At 37.4% G+C, this 24,078-nt stretch overlaps 2 protein-coding genes across 2 annotated transcripts in view; one reads left to right on the top strand and one right to left on the bottom strand.

Annotated features, from left to right (window-relative positions):
- LOC140166594 (isoleucine--tRNA ligase, mitochondrial-like) overlaps positions 1–15,656 on the bottom strand; it is a 66,001-nt gene extending 50,345 nt beyond the window's left edge. Inside the window, exons 1-2 of the mRNA XM_072190094.1 lie at positions 15,436–15,656; positions 1,475–1,603 (exon numbers count right to left, since the gene is read on the bottom strand). Of these exons, the coding sequence (XP_072046195.1) occupies positions 1,475–1,603; positions 15,436–15,609 (303 nt within the window). The 5' untranslated portion in view covers positions 15,610–15,656. The remainder of the gene's footprint in view (positions 1–1,474; positions 1,604–15,435) is intronic.
- Positions 15,657–15,841: 185 nt separating this feature from the next.
- LOC140166593 (translocator protein-like) lies at positions 15,842–23,706 on the top strand. Its single transcript, XM_072190093.1, has 4 exons — positions 15,842–15,974; positions 20,141–20,370; positions 21,046–21,149; positions 21,951–23,706. Exons 2-4 carry the CDS (start codon positions 20,151–20,153, stop codon positions 22,119–22,121), a joined length of 495 nt encoding a protein of 164 aa, XP_072046194.1. The 5' UTR covers positions 15,842–15,974; positions 20,141–20,150; the 3' UTR covers positions 22,122–23,706.
- The last annotated feature ends 372 nt before the right edge of the window (positions 23,707–24,078 follow it).

The raw sequence follows: 24,078 nt of genomic DNA, 5'->3' as shown, positions 1-24,078 counted from the left end.
AAATGAAAGGAATAACTGTTTAAATGCATGCTTGAACCATATTTTGTACTTTGTTTTTAAACTAGAGCGATAACCGCACCATAGCTGAACCATGTGGCTTCGGCAGTATATTGTGGTAGGCCTATACCTACAATTGAAGCATTTTGAAAACTTGACCTTTGACCCCTTTATTGCCCCTTAATGACCTTAAATGAATTTTAAAATATTTGCAACAAGTTTAGAATGTCATAAGAATCATTTCGTTTAAATTTCAACTCAATCGGAGCATTTTGAAAAACTTGACCTTTGACCCCCTTATGACCCCTTAATGCCCTTAAATAAATTCAAAAATGTTTTAAACATGTTTAGAATGTCATAAGGATCATTGCATTTAAATTTAAGCTCAATCGGAGCATTTTTGGTTGAAATGTCCTTTTTTGACCCATGTGACCCTGGATGACCTCTGACGTTTGGAAATATTTTTATTATATTCTTTATGTTTTTCTCTTTCATATGACACCACTCATGGGGTCATACCTTCGAGGCATTTAGAGATATGTCCATTTCAGACCAAATGGTTAGTTAGGGACCTAGTAACCTAGTAACCTAGTAACATATGCAGTTATAGGCTGATCCATTTCATGGTTCAGCAAAAATGATGTAGGCAATTAGTGTAGTAGGGTGACAATATGTAAACTCATCACAAAAAGAAAGTATCCAGTTTGATTTTATTCCATAAGTCACAGATGTGGCCTTAAATCAAAACCTACCAAAAGTATGTTACAGGAAAATTTATTCCGCGCAGTTTGATACCTCATTTGTTCAAATCAATGCAGAATTGATGACACAGTGACCATTTGAATGCAATCACCTCCATTTAAAAAGTTGCAGTAATTCCTATTGACTTGGTCCTGCTACTCATGCAATTATGGGCAGCGATAGATCAAGAGCGCATCAGACGTCTCGCTGAGAGCATGCGCGCAGATGTCTGACAGTCATTGATGCAGCAGGAGGACAGCAGGAGGACATACCAAGGGCAAAACATTAAGGAAGGAGTAAAAGAGTATCTGTATTCAATAAAACACATGAAGTGAAGTCAAACAGTCTTCACTGGTCTCTGTTATTGTGTACCTTTATGACGAATCTTGAGAAGCAGGAAAACCACACCAATAGGAATTACTGCAACTTTTAAAATCAAGGTCGTTGCGTTTAAAAGGTCACTATGTCATCAATTCCGCATAGATTTGGACAAACGAGGTATCAAACTGTGCGAAATAAATTTATCTGTAACATACTGTTGGTAGGTCTTGATTTAAGACCACATCTTTGACTTATGAACCAAAATCAAACTGGATACTTTCTTTTTGGGATGAGTTTATATTGGTGTGATAGCTGTTATGGGTATTGTAAAGATGGAAAATTATGCAATGTTTTATTAGAAACATTACTAAATGATCGCATCAAACAACCAAGTGTCAAATGCATTGTACATTACCTTATTCAGAGCATGTCCAACATGTGGGTCTCCATTAGCGTAAGGTGGGCCATCATGCAGGCAGAATTCATTGGGATTCTCTTGTTGTTGCTCTCTTTGCCAGGAGTATAATTCTGAAAATCCACATACCTGATCAAAAATAAAAAGTGGTATGATTAAAATGGCAGTACCTTCTGTTAGTGTGTAGGCCTATGCAATAAACCTTTTCAAATCAAGATCGGAAAAGATCGGAAAACCGCAGTATTTATTCAGTAAGCTAGGGGTCAAATTGGTGCACAATGATTCAATGAATCAAGTGGAATCACATACCTTTTGAGTGAAAATACAACATATTTAGCCAAAATCATCATGAGTCATTACAGAGAAATATTTTCTAAAGGTATTGAACTAACACTTCCACTATTTGGCACTTCACAATGTGACAGTAAAAGAAAGAAAAATGCAGATGTTTGTCGTCTGCGGCACATTTGATTTTGTCTTCGTGCTGTCTTCGCAATATAAATATCAATTTCTTGCACAAGCCATACCCAACGACTGTGACTTTCATGCAGATTTGTGTTCAGACGTAATAGTTGCGTCTGCGTTAGCGCTGATGACCCGGAATTGTAAACGGGGTCATCTATAACAAACTTTGGAAAACTTCAATTTGAAAAGGTCTATTCAAAACAAAAAAGCCATTCATTTCATCAATTAGTTAGCTGGGAGGAGTTGTGGTGTGATATATTCTACATTCTATGAGGCTCCTGCAAGTGACATAGCAAGACAGGAATACAAATTCCTGGATCCTAGACAAAGATAGGTACAAGATCAGAAATGGCATAATGGAGAGAAAGCTGAAGTACTTTGGCCATATTGTCAGGAAACATGGAGGTGTAGAAAAATAAATTTTGTAAGAGGCCATGGAAGGCGACGAGGTAGTGGACGTCCACCAGCATCTTGGACTAATGACGTGAAGCTGGTTTCTAAACAAGGAATGGCATCTGATCCAGCGGAATGATGTACTCTTGTAACACAATTGTGAAGACTACAGCAGTGTTACAGAGCGCCACCTTAGAGAGGGAAGGTTTCAACAAATGGGTGAATCATTCAGGGGTCATTCCAAAAACTTGGTACATGTATGATAAAATGCACCATTGGCTCCAATGCCCCTCATAATGTATCCAGGACTTTGTACTCGGCCTTGGTTCGTAGTGATTCGAATATTGCAGTCCCTCTGGAGTGGTACCTCAAAGCGCAACATCCAGAAAGTTGAGGGGGTCCAGAGAAGGGCAACTAAATTCATTTTAGATTAGCAGTGTTCGATTTACCTGGATTAGCGTAGCAAAATGCTACTCACAATTTTGTAATTGCTACTCAAATCTGAAAGTGAGTAGCATTTTTGCTACACATAAAAATATACTGAAAATCGATCACTGGCCACTTGAACTGAAAATGGAACATTCAGGATTAGCATGTTGCAAAATGCTACTCACAATTTTGGAATTGCTACTCAAATCTGAAAGTGAGTAGCATTCTTTGCTACACAAAAAAATATTCGAAAATCGATCACTGTAGATTAGTACAAGGAAAGGTTAACAGAACTAACGCTTCTCCCATTAAGTTTTAGAAGAGAATATGTCGATCTCAATATATTTTTCAAGTGCAATCTGGGATTATACGACATCAATCTTGATGATTAGGCTATGTAGTTTTTAATGGTACCGGTACTAACAGTCTTCACTGGTCTCTGTTATTGTGTACCTTTATGACGAATCTTGAGAAGCAGGAAAACCACACCAATAGGAATTACTGCAACTTTTAAAATCAAGGTCGTTGCGTTTAAAAGGTCACTATGTCATCAATTCCGCATAGATTTGGACAAACGAGGTATCAAACTGTGCTTGAAATAAATTTATCTGTAACATACTGTTGGTAGGTCTTGATTTAAGACCACATCTTTGACTTATGAACCAAAATCAAACTGGATACTTTCTTTTTGGGATGAGTTTATATTGGTGTGATAGCTGTTATGGGTATTGTAAAGATGGAAAATTATGCAATGTTTTATTAGAAACATTACTAAATGATCGCATCAAACAACCAAGTGTCAAAAATGCATTGTACATTACCTTATTCAGAGCATGTCCAACATGTGGGTCTCCATTAGCGTAAGGTGGGCCATCATGCAGGCAGAATTCATGGGATTCTCTTGTTGTTGCTCTCTTTGCCAGGAGTATAATTCTGAAAATCCACATACCTGATCAAAAATAAAAAGTGGTATGATTAAAATGGCAGTACCTTCTGTTAGTGTGTAGGCCTATGCAATAAACCTTTTCAAATCAAGATCGGAAAAGATCGGAAAACCGCAGTATTTATTCAGTAAGCTAGGGGGTCAAATTGGTGCACAATGATTCAATGAATCAAGTGGAATCACATACCTTTTGAGTGAAAATACAACATATTTAGCCAAAATCATCATGAGTCATTACAGAGAAATATTTTCTAAAGGTATTGAACTAACACTTCCACTATTTGGCACTTCACAATGTGACAGTAAAAGAAAGAAAAATGCAGATGTTTGTCGTCTGCGGCACATTTGATTTTGTCTTCGTGCTGTCTTCGCAATATAAATATCAATTTCTTGCACAAGCCATACCCAACGACTGTGACTTTCATGCAGATTTGTGTTCAGGCGTAATAGTTGCGTCTGCGTTAGCGCTGATGTCCCGGTATTGTAAACGGGGTCATCTATAACAAACTTTGGAAAACTTCAATTTGAAAAGGTCTATTCAAAACAAAAAAGCCATTCATTTCATCAATTAGTTAGCTGGGAGGAGTTGTGGTGTGATATATTCTACATTCTATGAGGCTCCTGCAAGTGACATAGCAAGACAGGAATACAAATTCCTGGATCCTAGACAAAAGATAGGTACAAGATCAGAAATGGCATAATGGAGAGAAAGCTGAAGTACTTTGGCCATATTGTCAGGAAACATGGAGGTGTAGAAAAATAAATTTTGTAAGAGGCCATGGAAGGCGGCAGGTAGTGGGCGTCCACCAGCATCTTGGACTAATGACGTGAAGCTGGTTTCTAAACAAGGAATGGCATCTGATCCAGCGGAATGATGTACTCTTGTAACACAATTGTGAAGACTACAGCAGTGTTACAGAGCGCCACCTTAGAGAGGGAAGGTTTCAACAAATGGGTGAATCATTCAGGGTCATTCCAAAACTTGGTACATGTATGATAAAATGCACCATTGGCTCCAATGCCCCTCATAATGTATCCAGGACTTTGTACTCGGCCTTGGTTCGTAGTGATTCGGAATATTGCAGTCCCCTCTGGAGTGGTACCTCAAAGCGCAACATCCAGAAAGTTGAGGGGGTCCAGAGAAGGGCAACTAAATTCATTTTAGATTAGCAGTGTTCGATTTACCTGGATTAGCGTAGCAAAATGCTACTCACAATTTTGTAATTGCTACTCAAATCTGAAAGTGAGTAGCATTTTTTTGCTACACATAAAAATATACTGAAAATCGATCACTGGCCACTTGAACTGAAAATGGAACATTCAGGATTAGCATGTTGCAAAATGCTACTCACAATTTTGGAATTGCTACTCAAATCTGAAAGTGAGTAGCATTCTTTGCTACACAAAAAAATATTCGAAAATCGATCACTGTAGATTAGTACAAGGAAAGGTTAACAGAACTAACGCTTCTCCCATTAAGTTTTAGAAGAGAATATGTCGATCTCAATATATTTTTCAAGTGCAATCTGGGATTATACGACATCAATCTTGATGATTAGGCTATGTAGTTTTTAATGGTACCGGTACTAACAAAGACCGTCCCACCACCAGATTTTCCTCCGATCCTTTGTTGCTGGTAAATCAGTATTCTAAAACTGAGTGCCACAAGATGGGCTTTTTTCAGCGTACATTGGTGTATGGTGCCCATTTGGAACCAGCTCCCTAGTATTATCAGGTCGACAAATTCAGCTGCTTCACTTTTAAAAGCAACAAGTTTTGGCAGGGCTGTCAACTCTCACTTCTACTTCTACGAAAATACTCGTTAATGCCTGTTCAGCAACTAAACGAGGGATGTGTGTGGTGTCTCAAACTTTGGACACTTGTGCGATGTGCTCTCATATATACAACGGTGCAAGTAAAAAGGTGGCTCCTAGATGACTTAGGCGTTGATGGCTCCCTTGAACTGCTCTACTGTGGGCAGTTCAATGATGTTAGCGGGGAGCGAATCCCAGTCACGCAGAGTTCTTGGGAAGAAGCTTTGCCTGTAGTTGTCTGAGCTAGAACCAAGCCGCATGAACCTCTGCTGATGTTGTTGGCGAGTTGAGCGTTGTCTTGGTTTGATGTAGTCTGGAATTGGTATGGCTATTTGGTTGTTGATTGCCTTGTAGAATGTGGTCAAGCGGGCTTTCCTGCGTCTCTCTTCCAAGGTGGGGATTCCCAGATCTAATCTCATGGTGGTGACGCTGGCCTCACGTTGGTAGTTTCCGCATATGAAACGAATTGCCCTGCGTTGAATCTGCTCAAGTTGATCTATTTGGTTTTGTCTGTATGGGTCCCAGATAGTGGAGGCGTATTCTAATTGTGATCTTACCAAAGAAATGTAGGCCTGGTGTTTCACGGATTGTGCACATTTTCCAAGGTTTCTCCTCAAAATCCCAGTGTCCTTCCGGCTTTGGCTGCAGTGGCATTGATGTGAGATTTCCAACTGAGCTTTTCGTGAATTTCAACACCGAGATAGGCTTGACTGGGCACAGTAGAAAGAGCGTCCCCTCCAAGGTGGTAATTATGGATGATAGGGTGTTTTTTCCTGTGAATCCTAAGAGTGTAGCATTTCTTGGAGTTGAAATCCATCTGCCAGTCCTTTGTCCATGTGTTCAAACTGTCAAGGTCTTTTTGCAGTGAAAATGTGTCATTGGGTGTCTTGATTGTTCTGAGTAGTAAACAATCATCTGCAAACAACTTAATGGTTGAATCAATGTTGTCACCTATATCGTTGATGAATAGCAGAAACATCAAGGGTCCCAGAACTGTACCCTACGGTACCCTGAGTCAACACTAACTGTGTGCGACGCTTCCCCATCAACTACTACCCTCTGTGTCCGTGTGGTGAGCCATGTTCTAATCCATCCACTGGTGTTATCTCTTATCCCATAGTATCCAATCTTTCCAAGCAGGCGCTGATGGGCCACCGTATCAAATGCCTTGGAAAAGTCGAGGACCAAGACATCTGTCTGAGAACCACTGTCAAAAGATCTTGTGATTTCCTCGATCGTGTTGATTAACTGTGATTCCGTGGAATGTTGTTGTCGAAATCCGTGTTGATCTGAAGAGAGTATTTGGTGTTCATCGATATGTTCCATGATGCAGTGATAAATGATGTGCTCCATGAGCTTAGTTACAACACATGTCAGAGAAACAGGTCGGTAGTTGATTGGTAAGTTCTTACTACCCTTCTTGTAAATTGCAACGATGTTAGCAGTCAACCAATCTTGTGGCAAGGTTCCAGTCACATATGATTGTGTGAAGATAACTTGCAGGATCGGAGCAATCTGGGCCGCCGTCTCCTTAAGCACTTTCGAATTGGAATCAAGTCGGGTCCACATGCCTTTCTGGGTTTCAGCTTACTTAAGAGTTTCTCAATACCATCTGTACTGAAGATGATGTTTGACATTGAAGGGTATGGGCTACTTCCTTTATCAGGTATGGTTGTGGTGTCTTCCTTGGTGAACACTGATTGATATTGACTGTTCAATGCATCTGCCTTTTGAGCGCTGGTGGTAGCTAGCCCAGAGTCAGTCTTCAAAGTGGGTATGCCCCCACTGTCTTTCTTCTGACTGTTGATGAATTGCCAGAATTTTTTCTGCGATTCAGTCATCGTGTCCTCCAGGATGCCACTCACATATTCTTCATAGTCTTTCTTTAAGCTTTTCTTTAATGCTTTGCGATTATCGCGAAAGTCTTGCCAGGTCTTCTCGGTATTATGTTTCTTTGCTTTCTTCCATAGTCTTTTCTTTTTCGGATTAGTCTTTTGTTTGCAGCATTCATCCATGGGATGTCGTTCCACGACGATAGCTGCTTTTGAGGTATAAACTCGTCCATAGCTTGGAAGATCTTTTCTTTGAAGGAGTTCCAATTTGTATCCACATCTCCTTCCATTGGTTTTGATTGGAGGAACTGGTCTTTATAGTTCTCCATTTCTTCACACAGTCCATTCATATCAGCTTTCTTGTAAACATATACTTTACGAGGTTTCTTCCGGCTATATTTGACAGTTGTGTCCAGTTGCACCGTGACAGAATCATGGTCTGACATCCCTGGAACAGTTTCAATTTGTTGTATTTGGTCCGGTAAGGTGGTGAATACCAGATCAAGGATGTTTTTCCCACGTGTTGGAATGTGCTGCATCTGCGAAAGCATGTTGTCATTGGCCAAGTTGAGCAGCAATTGATTCACTTGCTTCCCATACTTATACCTGGTCTCATGTACCCATACCTAGTGTATGGGTACATGGTATGACCAGGCATTCAAACAGGCACGGAGAGAGCTGTCAAAGAGTGTATATTTCAAAACATGATAACTGCACCAGTTATAAAAATTCACACAAACCCATCATTTTCAAAATACACTGAAACCCTGTAATCCATTTTTGAAAAATATGATCCCTAATGATTACTTACTTTTGTTCAGCAAAAACCCATTTCCAGTAAGTCAAATTCTGTAATTGTACATGTCTCCATGTTTACATTTTGTGGACTAAAAAAAAAAATACCTGTTTCCAAATATTCCACCCAAAGTGTTAAGTGCCAGACACATGTGTTGGGGCAAATAATATTAGAAGTCATGAAGTATACTCTTTTGACCACACACAGCTGTACATAATAGATTAAGCTATTCTTTAATCCACCATAATGTGGTGGATGTTAAGCATGAGTGGCAACTCTTTCTCATGCCAAGGTTAAATTGATGACATGTCTTGACCTAATTGGCCAATTTACCAAACATATCATAACAAGATAGACTTTAACCAAGCCTGAATGTGCTCCTATCTGTAGACATACCTTAGACATACCTTAGATGCCACACCTTCACCTTCTTCTGAGATGATAATAGTGTGGCAGGGGTTTGGGGAGCTTTTTGCCCATTAAAACCCAATTTGCTTAGTTCCTGCTTAAAGCAGAGGAGTGTGGGCGATTGAATAGCACTTTCAGGCAATTTGTTCCAATTTTCCACCACTCTTTGACTGTAAAAATACTTCCTTGTATCTAGTCTTGATCTTGATTTGGCCAGTTTTTGGGAGTGTCCTCTGGTGCCCTGGTAGTCCGCTTTCTGGAAAAGGTTATCTGGATTGATCCTGTCGATTTGATTCATGATTCTGTATGTTTGGATGATGTCCCCTCTTTCCTTCTCTTCTCCATTGTGGTGAGGTTGAGTCTCTTTAGTCGTTCTTCGTATGTAAGATGCTGGATACTCGGGATGAGTTTGGTTGCTCTTGCCTGCACCTTTTCGATGACCTTCTTGTCCTTTTCCATGTGCGGGCTCCATGCTTGCATAGCATAGTCCAGGTGTGGTCTAACCAGAGACTTGAAGAGCTTCAATATGATGTCACGGCTTCTGAAGGCGAAGTTTCTCTTAATGAGGCCTAATGCTCTGTTCCCTTTCTTGGCTGCAGTAGCACATTGCGAGGATACCTTCAGTGTGTTGCTAATCAGCACTCCCAAATCCTTTTCTTCTTTTGTTTCTTTCAGTTCTGTTTCTCCCATGTGGTATGTGTGGTGCTGGTTCTGATGCCCAAAGTGCATAACGGTACGGTTGTCGGGGTTGTCCCTCAGTTGCCATCTTTCTGCCCAGGCTTGCAGGTGGTTTATGTTGTCTTGCATATTCTCTATGTCGTCATCTGTTGCCACTGGATTTGCTAACTTTGTGTCATCTGCAAACTTGCTCACTGTAGCTGATGTACTAATATTGCTCTCCATGTCATTCATATATATCAGGAAGCAGAGGGGTCCTAATACTGATCCTTGAACCACCGAACTTGTCACCTCTTTCCATTCCGACTCTGCTCCTTGCGTAACTACTTTCTGCTTCCGATCTGTCAACCATGACTCAATCCAATACAACAGCTTGCCTTCAATGCCATGAGCTTTAATCTTTTCTACTAGTCTTCTATGTGGTACTGTGTCAAAAGCCTTGGCCAGGTCTAGATACACAACGTCTACTGGGATGCCTTCATCTACTGTCTTGGTGATGACTTCCAAGTACTCAATAAGATTTGTAGTGCAAGACTTCCCTTTCTGAATCCGTGTTGAGTGTCATGGATGAGATTGTGCTTATCAAGATGCTCTGTTATATGGTCTTTGATGATACTTTCCAGGACTTTGCCAATTACTGAAGTGAGGCTGATAGGTCTGTAATTCCCTGTTTTGGATCTTGAGCCCTTCTTAAAGAGTGGTATGATATGCGCGATTCTCCAGTCTGCAGGAACAATGCCTTCTGCTAATGACTTGTTGAAGATATACGCCAATGGGGTACACAGTTCCTCTGCACATTCTTTAAGTACCGAAGGGGGAATTTGATCTGGGCCAGCTGCTTTGGAAGAATCAAGTCCTTTCAGCTTTTCTTTGACACAGTCGTTGGTAATAACAAATTCTTCAAGTTTCTCTTCTTCTGGTCCTGTGTAAATAGTTTCTGGTTCAGGTACATTTTGGTTCTCCACTGTAAAGACTGATGCAAAAAAGTCATTCAATGCTTCTGCTGTGGGCTGCCCTGGTGGTATTGTTTCTCCGATGTCGGTTTTCAGTGGACCAACAGCGTCTTTTACTTTCTGTTTGGATCTCACGTGGGCGTAGAAGCTTTTAGAATCCTCCTTTATATTCTCTGCTAATTTCTTCTCAAAGTCTCTCTTTGCCTGTCTTACTTCATACTTAGCTTCTTTCTGACATTTCTTGTAGTGCTCCAAGTTTCTACTAGTCTTTCTCTTTTGATATCTTTTCCAGGCTCTTTGTTTCCTGCGAACAAGTTTCTGTGCTTTCTTGGTCAACCACATTGGTTTCTTTTTATTTCTTTGGATCTTCATTGGAACATGATCATGTATTACGTTGTGCAATTGTTCTTTGGTATAGTTCCAAGCTTGTTCTGCTGATCTTGTTTCCAAATCTTCGGTCCACTTTATTTGTCTCAGTTTGGCTTTCATTTGGTCAAAATTGGCATTTCTAAAGTCTCTCTTTGGCGGTGATTTCACTGGTTCGACCAGGTAATTTGTATCCCAAATCAACATGCAGTGGTCGCTTGTACCAAGGTGGGCTACAACTTGCACATCGTCAACCATATCTGGGTTTGAGGTTATCACCAGGTCTATCAAGGAATTCAGTCTAGTTGGCTTTGTAACATGTTGGGTCCATAAGTTGTCCAGGATAACATCCATGAAGGCTTCTGCTCTTCCTGATCCAGCTTGCATGATTTCCCAGTTAATTTCTCGGTAGTTGAAGTCACCAATAACCATGATGTCTTTTTCTCGTCTTTGAGGCTCTTTAATACCTGGTTCAGGCTATCATTTTGCTCATTGGTGTTGTATTGACTCCTATACATGATCCCCAGTAGCATATCAGCTTCCGTGCTTGGACATGAGATGTCACACCATAATGCATCCTCATACTCTGCTAAGGCTGCATCTTCTCTCACCTGTACTTCTATACCATCCTTTGTATACAGTAGTATACCACCATGTCCTTTGTACTGTCTGTCTAGTCTGGTAGTCTGGTAGCCAGGTATTTGAAGCTCTGCATTTGCAATATCTTGGTGAAGCCATGTCTCTACAATGCCTACTATATCTGGATCTTCTTCTTCAATGTGGTATCTCAAATCGTCTCTCTTATTTGTAATACTTTGTGCGTTGCAGAAGGTGCATTTTAACTTCTTTCTTGTGCCATCCGCTGGTTGGTTACTTTTCCTACCAGTCTTTGGATTTCTGGCTGTATTGTTTTTTCTCTTGGCTGCTGGTCGTTTCCTTGTTTCGCTATTTTTTTGGCTATCTAAAGAATGTCTGTCTGCATCCACTGGTCGGTTTTCTTTCCTTCCAGTCTCTTGGTATGCATCAACAATTTTTTTTTTCAATGTCTGTCTGCAAATTCTCTTCAAGGTGGTTTTCCTCTGAAGACTCTGGTTCTTGCAGGCCAGTGGAAGTTTGGTGCTTGGTGCTAATTTGTGCGCTATTTACATAGTTCTTGTCTTGTTGACCTACTGTTCTTCTTGTGAGGGAGGAGGTCTGGCTGTGACAATTTTCCCCTCACTATCCTCAAGTTTTTTCACCCTCCGCTTTACGCTGCCTGAGTTCTTGACGTAGCTCTGCCTCTTTTTTCCTCTGTTCATACGTCAGATCTGGTTTCAAGTACACATCGTTGTACACTTCATCGTTGTGCAGATTTTTGGCATTGGTAAGAGCTGTGTGCTTTGCCGTTTTGTTTTTCATTTGTACTTTTACGAGACAACCTTTTTCAGTGGATATTACATCAGTTTTCACTATGTCGTTTGGACTTACTTCAAGCTTACTCTGAAAAAGTTCTTTAACGCTTTTCAACACAACTCTTGGCGAACTAGTCTTGGTGATCTCTGGTAGATCACTGACTATGACATTCAGTTTTCTTTTATCTTGTTCTATGATTTCTTTCACTACCTTCTGCATGCTTTGGTCTTCACGGCCTACAGGAACTGTTGTACCATTGATTTCTATGGCTCTCAATCTACTGTTTATATCTTTTACTTCTTTCTCTAACTTCTCATGCTTCCTTCGTAAGTCAACCATTTCACCTACCAGCTTCTCTGCATACTTCCTACACACCTTGCAATGCCATGGTAACTCATGTGTGCCTTGCATACCATACTGTTTAATAACATTGAACAACTCATCTGATAAATCGCCACACTTCTGGTGATACCACGTCTTGCATATGGTCATTTTCACAGTAAAGGGTGTAACTTTTGATTTTTAGGGTCAAAATTTCAAACCACTTAAATATGTTTCTGTTTACTGAAATCATGCATAGAAGCAACTTAAATTTCAGTAACATAATGTTTCAAGGCTTAAATCTTTTGATTTCTAATAAAAAATTTGACATTTCCATAACATTTTGGTTAAAATCTAAGAAAAAATGTATTTTACATATGCTCAGAAAATTATGACATGAAAGCCGGAATACATGTGAAATCCCATTCCAAAGTAAGTCAACAGATATAAGTTAAATTTTATACCATGTTTTGCTATGTTTGTAATTGCAGTTTTGAAAATTTTTAACATCAAGTATTATTTACAATGGAAATTTCCCAACCTTAAACATATTTTTTAAGTTTTAATTGGGTTCCTAAAATAATTTGAATGTCTAACTTCATGTTCAAATACTACTTGATGAAAGGAACCTACCAGCCAAGTTTCACAGAAATTGGAGTTATTTTTAGAATTGGCAGTTCAAGCGATTTGTGTTTGGAGGCTTCAGTTAACAACACAGGTGATCATAAAAGTAAAATATTTGGCTAACTACTACAAGTTGACATGAAAAAATAGGTAAAAATATCACAATTACCAATTTTCACACTTTGCATCTAAGTATTGAATTTCAGTTGTGAAAAAAATTAAATTATCACAGCAAGTCATTTTTTTTGTTTCGGAGGCTTCATGTTAACAATGGTTAAACATTGCAGAAGTAGTTTTTGAAAACAACACTGTTGGGATCATCTAAGCTGTTATTTTCTTGTGTGTATTGAATTAATGATTCTATGCAGCAGATATTGTAGATTAATCACACATTAATTTTTTCACCCATTCGTTAAGCATGGTGTTAACTTGCATGTGAAGCCTCCGAAACAGGCTTTCTTGGGCATCAGTATATTTTTCAAACATTAACCATAATATCATTTTTTTTTAAATTTATGACATTCTGCACATATCAAGTAACAATTACAATGCAGATATCAATATGGAACACACCAATTTAGATGTGCAAAGAGGATTGTTGTTTGGAGGCTTCATTTGTTTCGGAGGCTTCAAGTGTTAACGGAAAGTTTGTATTGGGTCCCATTTTCAAACTGTGATATATATCTCCACGATTTAAAAACAAGTGACTTGAGGATCTACTTTGCTACATTTTGATTAATAGATTGGATGAGCTCTTTTATTTATATTTCCCCAAGCTAGCTGAACAGTTTGTTTCGGAGGCTTCAAAAAGTTAACGGAAAATCGGCTCTTTGAAGTCAAGATTTTATAAAAATTTTAAAAGCTTGCAAATCGACTAATTTTTGTTACCCATTTCAAGTTAAGATATCAACTGTTATGAATCAAGAAGAAGTGAAGAAATAACCAAGAATTATGAACCAAAGCTATACCCACAAAGTTTGTTAACAATTGTTAACGGAAAATGAAGCCTCGAAACGACAAATATCAAGTCCGGTTCTCAAAAATACAGGGCTGTTCACAATTAAATCTAATGTGGAAGTGTTTACTGAACATATGACCATACTTTCAGGATAAGAAAAATTATCCATGAACTAACTGAAGAAATCACAGGTTTTTACAAAAATGTTACTGTTTTTTATAGTTTTTCAAAATGGCAATATTAAGTACATTTAAGCCTGCTAAAACTGAACGCAGTAACTCCCAAAGATGATTATGCTACCCAAAGTAGCTGCTAACTAGATGACTTATGTGGCCAAAAATCATGGAATTCTGTGGCTTTATTAGAACACTACGGATCAAAATGTTAAAAATCCAAAGTTACACCCTTTACCGTGAAAATGACCATATACTACATGCTACTGCACTGGGGCTTCCATACCCATCACTATATAAATCATCAATTTCTTCATCGCACTTTCCACAAAAATGGACATCATCATCATCACTATTATCTCTATTCTGCATTGACAAAGGTTTTAAACCATGTTGTTGGCTTAATGTAAACTTCAGTGGAGGCAAATTACCGCTTTCGCACCATCTTCTGTGTCACTGCCATTGTTTACATGGGACGCCATCTTGAAACCTGACAAGCATGCACGTTAATTGAGCAAAATGACAAGTGCTTTTATGCAAATATTATTAGGGTTTGGGGCCCCTACCCATGCCACAACTATCTATGTCTAATTCTACAACTACTGGTACTTGCAAATCTTCAGTTTGGTTGGTTTATCAGCAAAGAAACTGCAAAATTTGCTTCGATTATCGGAGCAATCGCCAAACACACTCCATCTTGAATAGCGCCATCATGCTTGTAACAGCTTCTATAAGCAGAGATGAGGTTACATGCTATGTGTAAAGGGCTACATGCTGGAGATAGCACATTCTAATGGTGGGAATTTTGATCACAAGAATTTATGTGGTGGAATAAACACATTTAAACACAGTTTTTGGCAACAAATTTCAACCAAATTGATATTTTAAGTGGACTATAATGCAGTAGGACTTTAAATAATCAAGTTTGGCCACAGAAGACATTGGTGAGTAAGTCATTTGTTGTGAAAAAAACAGCTGTACATTGAAAGTATGCTTTCCTAGTTTGTATGTGGATTGTAAGTATGTACCATGTTCTGCGTATATCCCATACTGTGGGTTCTTAGCTATTGAGAGAGACTCACGCATTGGCCGTGAGTCTCACGCATTGCCATTGGGTCACTTTCTCACGGTCTCACGCCAAGGTAGTATAATCTCACGCCTAGGTAGTAAATCTCACGCCAAAAGCTGGAAAATGAGTAAAATCTCATGCATCGTCATGAATAATTTGTTGCTCCTACACCGAGTGTGACATGACCGCGCTGGGCATATGAAATACCTTCGACTTCGTATCGCTTTTACCTCTATCAGTGAAAACTAACATTTATAGGAATGTATTTTTTATGCAAATCACACATCATTGCTTTAATCAGAGAAGATTCTTCTTATCTTCTCTGCTTTAATTAAATTTAAGCTTACCTTCTGAATGTCTGTTTCCCTTTTTGCTGCACGCCATAATTCAAAAGTTGTTTGCGGTAAATTGAGAGTGGCACTGTATTTCTTACTCGCATATCGCCGACAGAACGCCAGTGAAACATTACTTCTACAAACTAAACAAATATTCCTACAGCCAAACCTATGCATCTTGATCATAATGTCATATCAGCATGCAAAACTTCTCTACATGGGCGCTGACATCTTTAGGCTTGGTCAGTATTATTTCCATGAACGTGTTTCTTGATCAAATTTATTAATTCAACTTACAACAATGTAGCTTTATAAATATAAAAACCCTTTCTAATATATATTTCTACTAATTCAAGAATTATAAACATATTTCTTTTAGCAAAACAGAGATAAATTTAACTATTCTTGATTGACCTTGGTCTGACCCCTGTTATGAAATTGTAATCAGCTGATCGGTCGCTGTGGAGGTGTGTACTGCTAGCTGCTCTGCAACTTTGCAGTGTGAAATAGCATTCTTTTTTGCAACAACGTTACTCGCAAAGGGCAAAAATGTAAGTATAGAAGGGCAAGTAACTTACGAGATAGTATTATTAATTCTGTTTCATAATTTGTTAAAAATTATATTCATGATTGAAACATGTATAAATTTTAAGCTTACTCAACTCAAGTGACAAGTCAAGTTTATTATTTATTTATATACTCACTCACTAATCTTGGATCTTGGATTGGTAAACCTCCTAAATACCCCTGGGGAGTTGAAACTGGAGGTATGATGATGAGAGCGGGCTAATAAGAACTTAGAAATAAGCATTTATAATGCACCATTTGTACAGGGTTACTTTCATGACGTCTTTGAAAAACTTGCGACTTGCGTAGCAATTTTTAGCGAAAATATTATTTCTGGTGATGTTCTTATAATTAGCATATGGTTACAATGTAAAATATTGCTATACAAGCTGATATTTGTGTAGCAGGTTGTCCAAAATAGGGAGCATTTTGCTCCACGACACAAGTTAAATCGAACCCTGACCATTTATCTAGAAAATTAAATCTAATCCAAGGCGCAAAAAAAACCCCAGATACACGCAAGAATGTATACGGTAGGCCTATCCATAAAGACAGAGTTTTAGTATTGAAAAACAAATCAACTAGTCTCAAATCTTGTGAGAAATAATTATTGAAAACCTATAAAATGTAGATAACTAGAATGCATTTTTTTATTATTTTTTTTAAATATTTTTTTATGTGATAAGTAGAAGCTTTGGGTCCAGCATTTGTGCAAAAAGCATTATACATTGTACAATGTATCTGTTACAAATGTTGGAATTTAGTAGACAAATAAAAGGCACTTCAAATAATTCTTATCTGTATTGAAAACTTGAAATACCCCGGTACTTGTTGAAAACTTGAAATTTATGCTTTTTGAAAACTGGAAATCAAATACGAATTTTGAGTTTTATTTTTTGCCTTTTTGTTTTAAAAAAAAGACAATATAAGGCCCATGAAAGTCAATTCGAGTTTATCGTCCCTTTTTTTCCCAGGTTGGTGAGGTGACTTTTTCATTTTTCATTTTTCATTATTTCATCAGATTTCATTATTGACCTAAAGTGCATGTTGATTTAAAGCCACACTCATTATTTATAAACATGTTTTTATATGCATGGCAGGGACTAGAAAAATTAGAAAAGAGCCTGGTTTTGGTCCCAAGTTATAAATTTATATGTTTTACAAACAAAAATATATGTTTCCAATTGCTAAAACTGGTGAAAACACTGATACTTTGAAAATAATGAATTATTTGGCATTTTTGTAAATTTGACGCGGGTGTTTTTGGTGTCCAAAAAGTGACGCGGGCGGGGGACGATAAACTCGGAATCGACTTTCACGCGCCTAATATAAATACTAACTTGCAATAATATCTCTTTTATGCAGCACATTGTAAATGTAATAATCATATTTATGTTATTTTAATTTCTTGTAGTACCATGTGTATAATTTATATGGTATTAATTTTATGACTTTTATGTATATTTTTAAATACCGGTACTTGTTTGTTGTTTAGGCCCATGAAAGTCAATTCTGAGTTTATCGTCCCTTTTTATTTCCAGGTTGATGAGGTGACTTTTTCATTTTTCATTATTTCATCAGATATCATTATTGACCTAAAATGTGTGTTGATTAAAGCCAAACTCATGATTTATAAACTTGTTTTTTATATGGTAAGGACTAGAAAAGTTAGAAAAGAGCCTGGTTTTGCTTCCAAGTTATGAATATATGTTTTACAAACAAAAATATATGTTTCCAATTGCTAAAACTGGTGAAAACACTGATACTTTGAAAATAATGAATTATTTTGGCATTTTTGAAAATTTGACGCGGGTATTTTTGGTTTCCTAAAAGTGACGCGGGCGGGGGACGATAAACTCGGAATCAACTGTCACGCGCCTTACATGTATCTGTGTTGTATCGGTAACATCCCGCTATCTCTAAGGACCGCTATCTCTAAGGTTCGCTATCTCTAAGGTTCGCTATCACTAACGTGTCTATGGAGATCCGAATCCCGCTATCTCTAATAGAGAAAAGGGTTCGCTGTACCTAAAAAAAGGTCCGCTACTTCTAAGGTTCGATATCGCTAATTTGGAATAAGGTTCGCTAGTTCTAAGGTTCGATATCACTAATTTTAAATAAGGTCTATCGCTAATCTATCACTAATTTTGAAAAAGGTCCGCTATCACTAATTTATTGAAGGTTCGCTATCTCTAAGGTTCGCTATCACTAATTGCAATAAAGGTCCGCTATACCTAAGGTTCGATATCACTAATTTAATTAAGGTTACATATATCTCTAAGGTTACGCTATCACTAATTTGAATTTTAGATTAAGGTTAAGCTATACCTAAGGTTCGTTATCACTAATCTTAAATAAGGTCCACTATCTCTAATTTCAAATAAGGCCCGCTATCTCTAATTTTAAATAAGGACACTATTTAGGACAGCTATAGCGAACCTTATTTAAATTAGAGATAGCGAACCTTATTTAAAATTAGAGATAGCGAACCTTATTTAAAATTAGAGATAGCGAACCTTATTTAAAATTAGAGATAGCGAACCTTATTTGAAATTAGTGATAGCGAACCTTAGAGATAGCAAACCTTAGAGATAGCGAACGTTAGAGATAGCGAACCTTAGAGATAGCGGACCTTATTTAAAATTAGAGATAGCGAACCTTAGGGATACCGGGATTATTAAAATTAGAGATAGCGGACCTTATTTTAAATTAGTGATAGCGAACCTTAGAGATAGCCAACCTTCAATAGATTAGTGATAGCGGACCTTATTTAAAATTAGAGATAGCGAACCTTAGAAATACGGAACCTTATTAAAAATTAGTGATATCGAACCTTAGGTATAGTGGACCTTTTTCGTAATTAGTGATAACGAACCTTAGGGATAGCGAACCTTAGAGATAGCGGTTCTTAGAGATAGCGAACCGTCGCCGTTGTGTCCTGGACAGCAAGGGAGAACAGTGCTGGTCACTGATTGCATGTCCCAGGTTAAAGAAGAAATAAATAAATTTATCAAAGAGGATAACACGGACAATTTTACTAAATAACATACATGCGGCAGCTTTGAGATTCCGGTTTTAGTTGAGGTGGCCTAACATTGTAAACTTGTGCAGGGGCGTCGCCAGACCAATATGATTCGGTGAGGTGTACAGCAGGTTTTGCAGACGCAAATATTTTGTAGTAATTGTAGACCCAAATTTTTTATAGCCAGGACGGCGCTTAAGAATAAAGAAAGTGGGGGGTAGGAGTCAAAAAAATTTTTGGCAATTTTTTTTATTAGTAACTACTATAACATTAACATTCACAATAGGTCTATTACGTAACAACAGCACACTATTTCGTAACACATTAATCTTTTAGTTGACTCATGCAATTTGCCGACAATCATATAGGTTTGATCACATTTGCCGACAATCATATGGTTTTGACGACAACGGTCAACTTTTTGCCGACAAATTTGTGTATTGGGGGTGTCACACATCCCCATACCCCCTAGCGTCGCCCCTGAACTTGTGACTTTTAAGGGATTTTCCCGTTCTAAGCATTTTTGTGTTTCAATTTGTTTACTTATAATTTGAAATCAACTACATGTACCCTTTCACATCACATCAGCAACTGACCAAGAAGTATTTAAGCAACAACACCATGAACACTTAAGAAACAATTAAATCATAATTTGCGCACAAGTTCACTAAACTCTGGTCGGATTACTCTACCTGCATACAGCAACAAGGAGTGTTGGGCAGTATATCAGAGAGTAGAGTTCGATTGGGATGCAATAGTTCAGTTTTTCCATAATTCTTAAAAAGGAGGGCATAGCTAATTCAATGACTGCACTTTTAACCAATCAGATGACAGGAATATATGAGGTATATAACTTAATATGCTTTTTACCCCACTCAATATTGCCCAAAATGGTACTGAATGATGATCTAGCACTGGCAAGAAGATGTGGAAAGTGTTGTTTTACTACTTTGATCAAGCATTTAAGGAAATTATAATAAAATGTAAGTAAATTGGGTATGCATTAAAGTTAGTTAGTGGAGTCAGAGGTATTTCTTGCCTGTAGGTAATTGTCCTGTAGGTACAAAACAAACTTGAAATCCACATGTTATTAAACAATTTTTCTGTTTCAATTCTCTTCCTTTATAGATAAATAACAATGTCAGACAACACAGAGTATGTGCGGATTGCTGCTGCTGTAGTCTTGCCAAATCTAGGAGGATTTCTTGGTAGTTTCTACACAAGAAAGAATATAAGGACATGGTATGAATCACTGCAGAAACCTTGGTGGCGCCCTCCAAATTGGGTATTTGGACCTATGTGGACATACCTCTATTCAACGATGGGTTATGCATCATATTTAGTTTGGAAAGATGGTGGTAAGAGAATGAATCAGAATCACACACACCTACATACACCTCCTACACACACTTATATTGTACCCTGCTACAATAATTTTTATGATACTTACTTTTTGTAGTTTTGAAAAAAAGGTAAAAAGGGTAGTTTTTCGTTGGTAGGCATTTAATTGGTCAATGTCAATTCGGCCGAAAAGTGAATTATCGCAGCAGGGTGACAATATGTGCTTGCTATCAAAGATGGATATTGGGTGAAACCCCATAACCGAGGACATAACATTCTCAATCTGACCATGAACACACCTTGTCAAAATGCAATAAACCATAAACCTTTCATAGCCATCTACATGTATGGGGTACACAGCATCAAATGCATTATGAGCTGTAAGCAATCCATTCCAGCTATAAAAAAGTGAAGACGGTTGCCTCATGGAGCTCCATCCTTGATTGATAAATAAAAATTGTTTATGTCGTCGTTTTGCACCATAAACAAATGCACAGGGTACATATGCATGTGTGTGTGTGTGTGTGTGTGTGTGCACACACTAGGATAAACTAGATATACAGAGAACATTTATAAAAATTATTTTTGAAAATACATTCAAAATTGAGGCCAAAAGTTAAAAAATAGGCCTAACAAACTAATTATGCTAACTAATAACATTTGTGAAACAATTTTTCCTGTCTCAATTTCAGGTGGTTTTGATGGTGCCATGGTGCCTCTTGGGTTGTATGGTACATCATTAGCACTTAATTGGATCTGGAGCCCCATATACTTTGGGTACCACAAAATGGGATTGGTAAGTATAGTCTGGCCAGGCTAATAAAACAGACATTAATTTTGCTATATTAATAGAGGTGAGAATCATGGTGTTTGTTGCCTAACAACAAATCCCTCAGCAGCCCTCTGGAGACACTGACCAATTGGCATATTACAAAGTGACAGTATAGCTGTGCAGAATATTTTATTTTATTATATGAATGTGCCAAAGAGAATCTGGCAATCAAGCAATTATCAATAGTGAGCAACATCTTGTATAATATTTTAATTTCATAAAAAACTTTTCAATTTATTTAAAAAAGACTTGGAGCTTGTGAACACTTTATAATGTTGAGGAATTGATTGCTATCAGTCTGTCCCATCGTGTACATTTTGTTATATTTGACATAGGTGTTATTCACAAACCATTTATCCACTACACCACTTAATTAAAGGTAATGACTTAATATAAAACTTGCAAAACAACTTAGCTGAACCAAAATTACTTTTATCCACCGATCCTAATATCGGCCGATATCTGATCAGATATTTAAAAAACGTTATTTGGAAAGAATTAGTCAAAGCTGGGTAAAGTTGTATGTTTTAATTACTGTTGCTTCTATTGAACAGCTAGCAATGCATATTAATTCAATGTGTCCCTGGCTGGTCAATAGAAGAAACAGTAAATGAAACATACAACTTGATCCAGCTTTGAAAAAAAAAACTTTAAAAATAGCTAAAAACAACAAAGCTGTGTGAAAGGATGATAAACTGAAGCATTTCCTAAAGCTGACCTCATTCTGTAACTTAATATATAATTTCTCTGTTTGTTTTTATTCAGGCATCTGGTGTAATAGTGGCCTACCTTGGTGTGACAGGACTCACTGCCTATTCTTTCTGGTCTATTAATAAAACAGCCAGTTATCTTCTGTTTCCCCTCATGGGATGGCTTAGTCTTGCATCTAGTATTTGTATTTACACTTGGCAAAATAACAAGGAGAAATCAGAGTAACTCTACTACAAGATCCTACATTTTAGTGCTTGAAAGTGGGCTGTATTAGGGTCTGTTCAGACTGCAATTGCTTTCGTGGTGCTGTGCATTGCCGATATTGATTACTTTTTGCTGCAACTCAACACAACTCCTCACATTTCCAAGTTAAAATATATTCAACTATGTTGCGATACTGCAATCCAGTATTTTGCAGCATTTTGCGGCAATGCACCGCAAAGTAATTGCGTCGCAGTATGAACAGACCTTTACAATTGTGTTGATTGCTTTGAAAAGAATTGTGGCCATGCAAGTTAGATCTTAAGTCCCTTTTTATTTACATTGTAAGATGTGGTTTCACTTTCTATGTCAAAATGGAGGAAGCCAACATGAAAAAAAGAAGAAAAACCCAACCTACCGACTCTCAAAAATATTTTCTCTTGTTGGCAAACAAACAATGTGTCTCCCCTGTTGCCCACCTCAAATAGACTGATGCCCCCAGTTAAATGAATGCCTCTTAGCAAACAAAGAAATCAGCACTTTTGTACAGGACCCATTGTTATAAGGACATGGTATAATGTAATTAGGACAGACATGGTAAAATCATTTATCTTCATTGAATGGAACCAGGGATTTTCCTTCCATTTTATGTGTCTATATTTAATTATTGACTTTCTGAGCATCACATTTAATTTCTACCTACAGAAATCCTTGAAATAACGGTTGTTGCTTTCAAATCCTTGAAAGTACTTATTGAAAAGAGGTTTGTTTAATCTATAAATAACAGTTGAACTATGATAATCCCGATCCAATCCTGTGTAAGGCAGGAAACTAATAGGCCCATTACTCGGAATAGCAATTTGATAAAAATATCAAAATATCTTGAAAAGTATTGATGCTATGTATATGATTGTGGTATAATTTTAAAGCTTATTGTCTAGTGCTTACATTTTTATTCAAATCATGGAATGTCAAAAATGCGACCTGTTCACATTATAAGCAACAAGGAGATGTGTTGGTGTTTTTTCTCTCTTTCTCTCAAGTGTCTCATCTTGTCTCATTTTCTTTTGAAATTTGATTTGAAAGAGAAACAAACAAAAATCCTATGTAACAAACATGTAGCGAGTCCTTTCTGAGAAATTTTGAATCTGGAAGGACATTTGCTCACCCAAATAACATAAGATATTATGGGAAATGTTTTAAGAAATCTTGTGCATCTTCCCCAGAGAGGGAAATTGGGTGATATACATGTATGTTACAAGGCTTGTCTCTTTTCTCCAAAAACCTACAAAAAAACCTACAAAACAGGGTTAGTATAATCATAATTATAATGTACATTTGATGTAATTATGTGATACTCTCTATATAGCCTTTGTAAAATTTCTTTTTATACATAAACAAGTACTAGAAAATTATTTTAGTATTAGTCAAATTTATATTACTAATGTACTAATGATTCTAAAAATCATGTGAAAAACACCAGTATGATGGTGAGTTCAAGAGATAATTATTTATATTTTGTTAAATCTATTGTTTGAATATTTCAATTATGTAGTAAAATTCTTCTGTTTATTTATAATTTTCTTATCAAATACAATAAATACAAACTATTTCCTAACAAAACATTTTCAATGTGTCATGGGTATTCTTACTTGTTCACTTGTCAGTATAGAATCCACAGTTGTGCTATAATTTCGTTCAAAGGAAACCAAACAGACAGCTCAAAAATTAAAAAAAGTGCATCTGAATTAAAATTCAGAGAAAGTAGGCCTATTATATAATCTCATAAATTTTTCAAACACTGTGATGACTGATTTCTCGAAGCTTTGCTTTTGGTCAGGCTTCCAAAGAACTACCAATGTGGATCGATTTATTGATATTCTAGATGTACAATCTGCATTGGTATAGGACTTATTGGGCTTAAGCTTAATGGCATTGGAAGTCTGACCACTAGCCATGCTTCAAAGAAACCGGCCCTAAG

This window comes from Amphiura filiformis, chromosome 12, assembly GCF_039555335.1.
Source record: "Amphiura filiformis chromosome 12, Afil_fr2py, whole genome shotgun sequence".
In the NCBI taxonomy this organism is placed as follows: domain Eukaryota; kingdom Metazoa; phylum Echinodermata; class Ophiuroidea; order Amphilepidida; family Amphiuridae; genus Amphiura; species Amphiura filiformis.
Note: the sequence above shows the minus strand (reverse complement) of the source record. Positions and strands in the feature narration are given on the sequence as shown.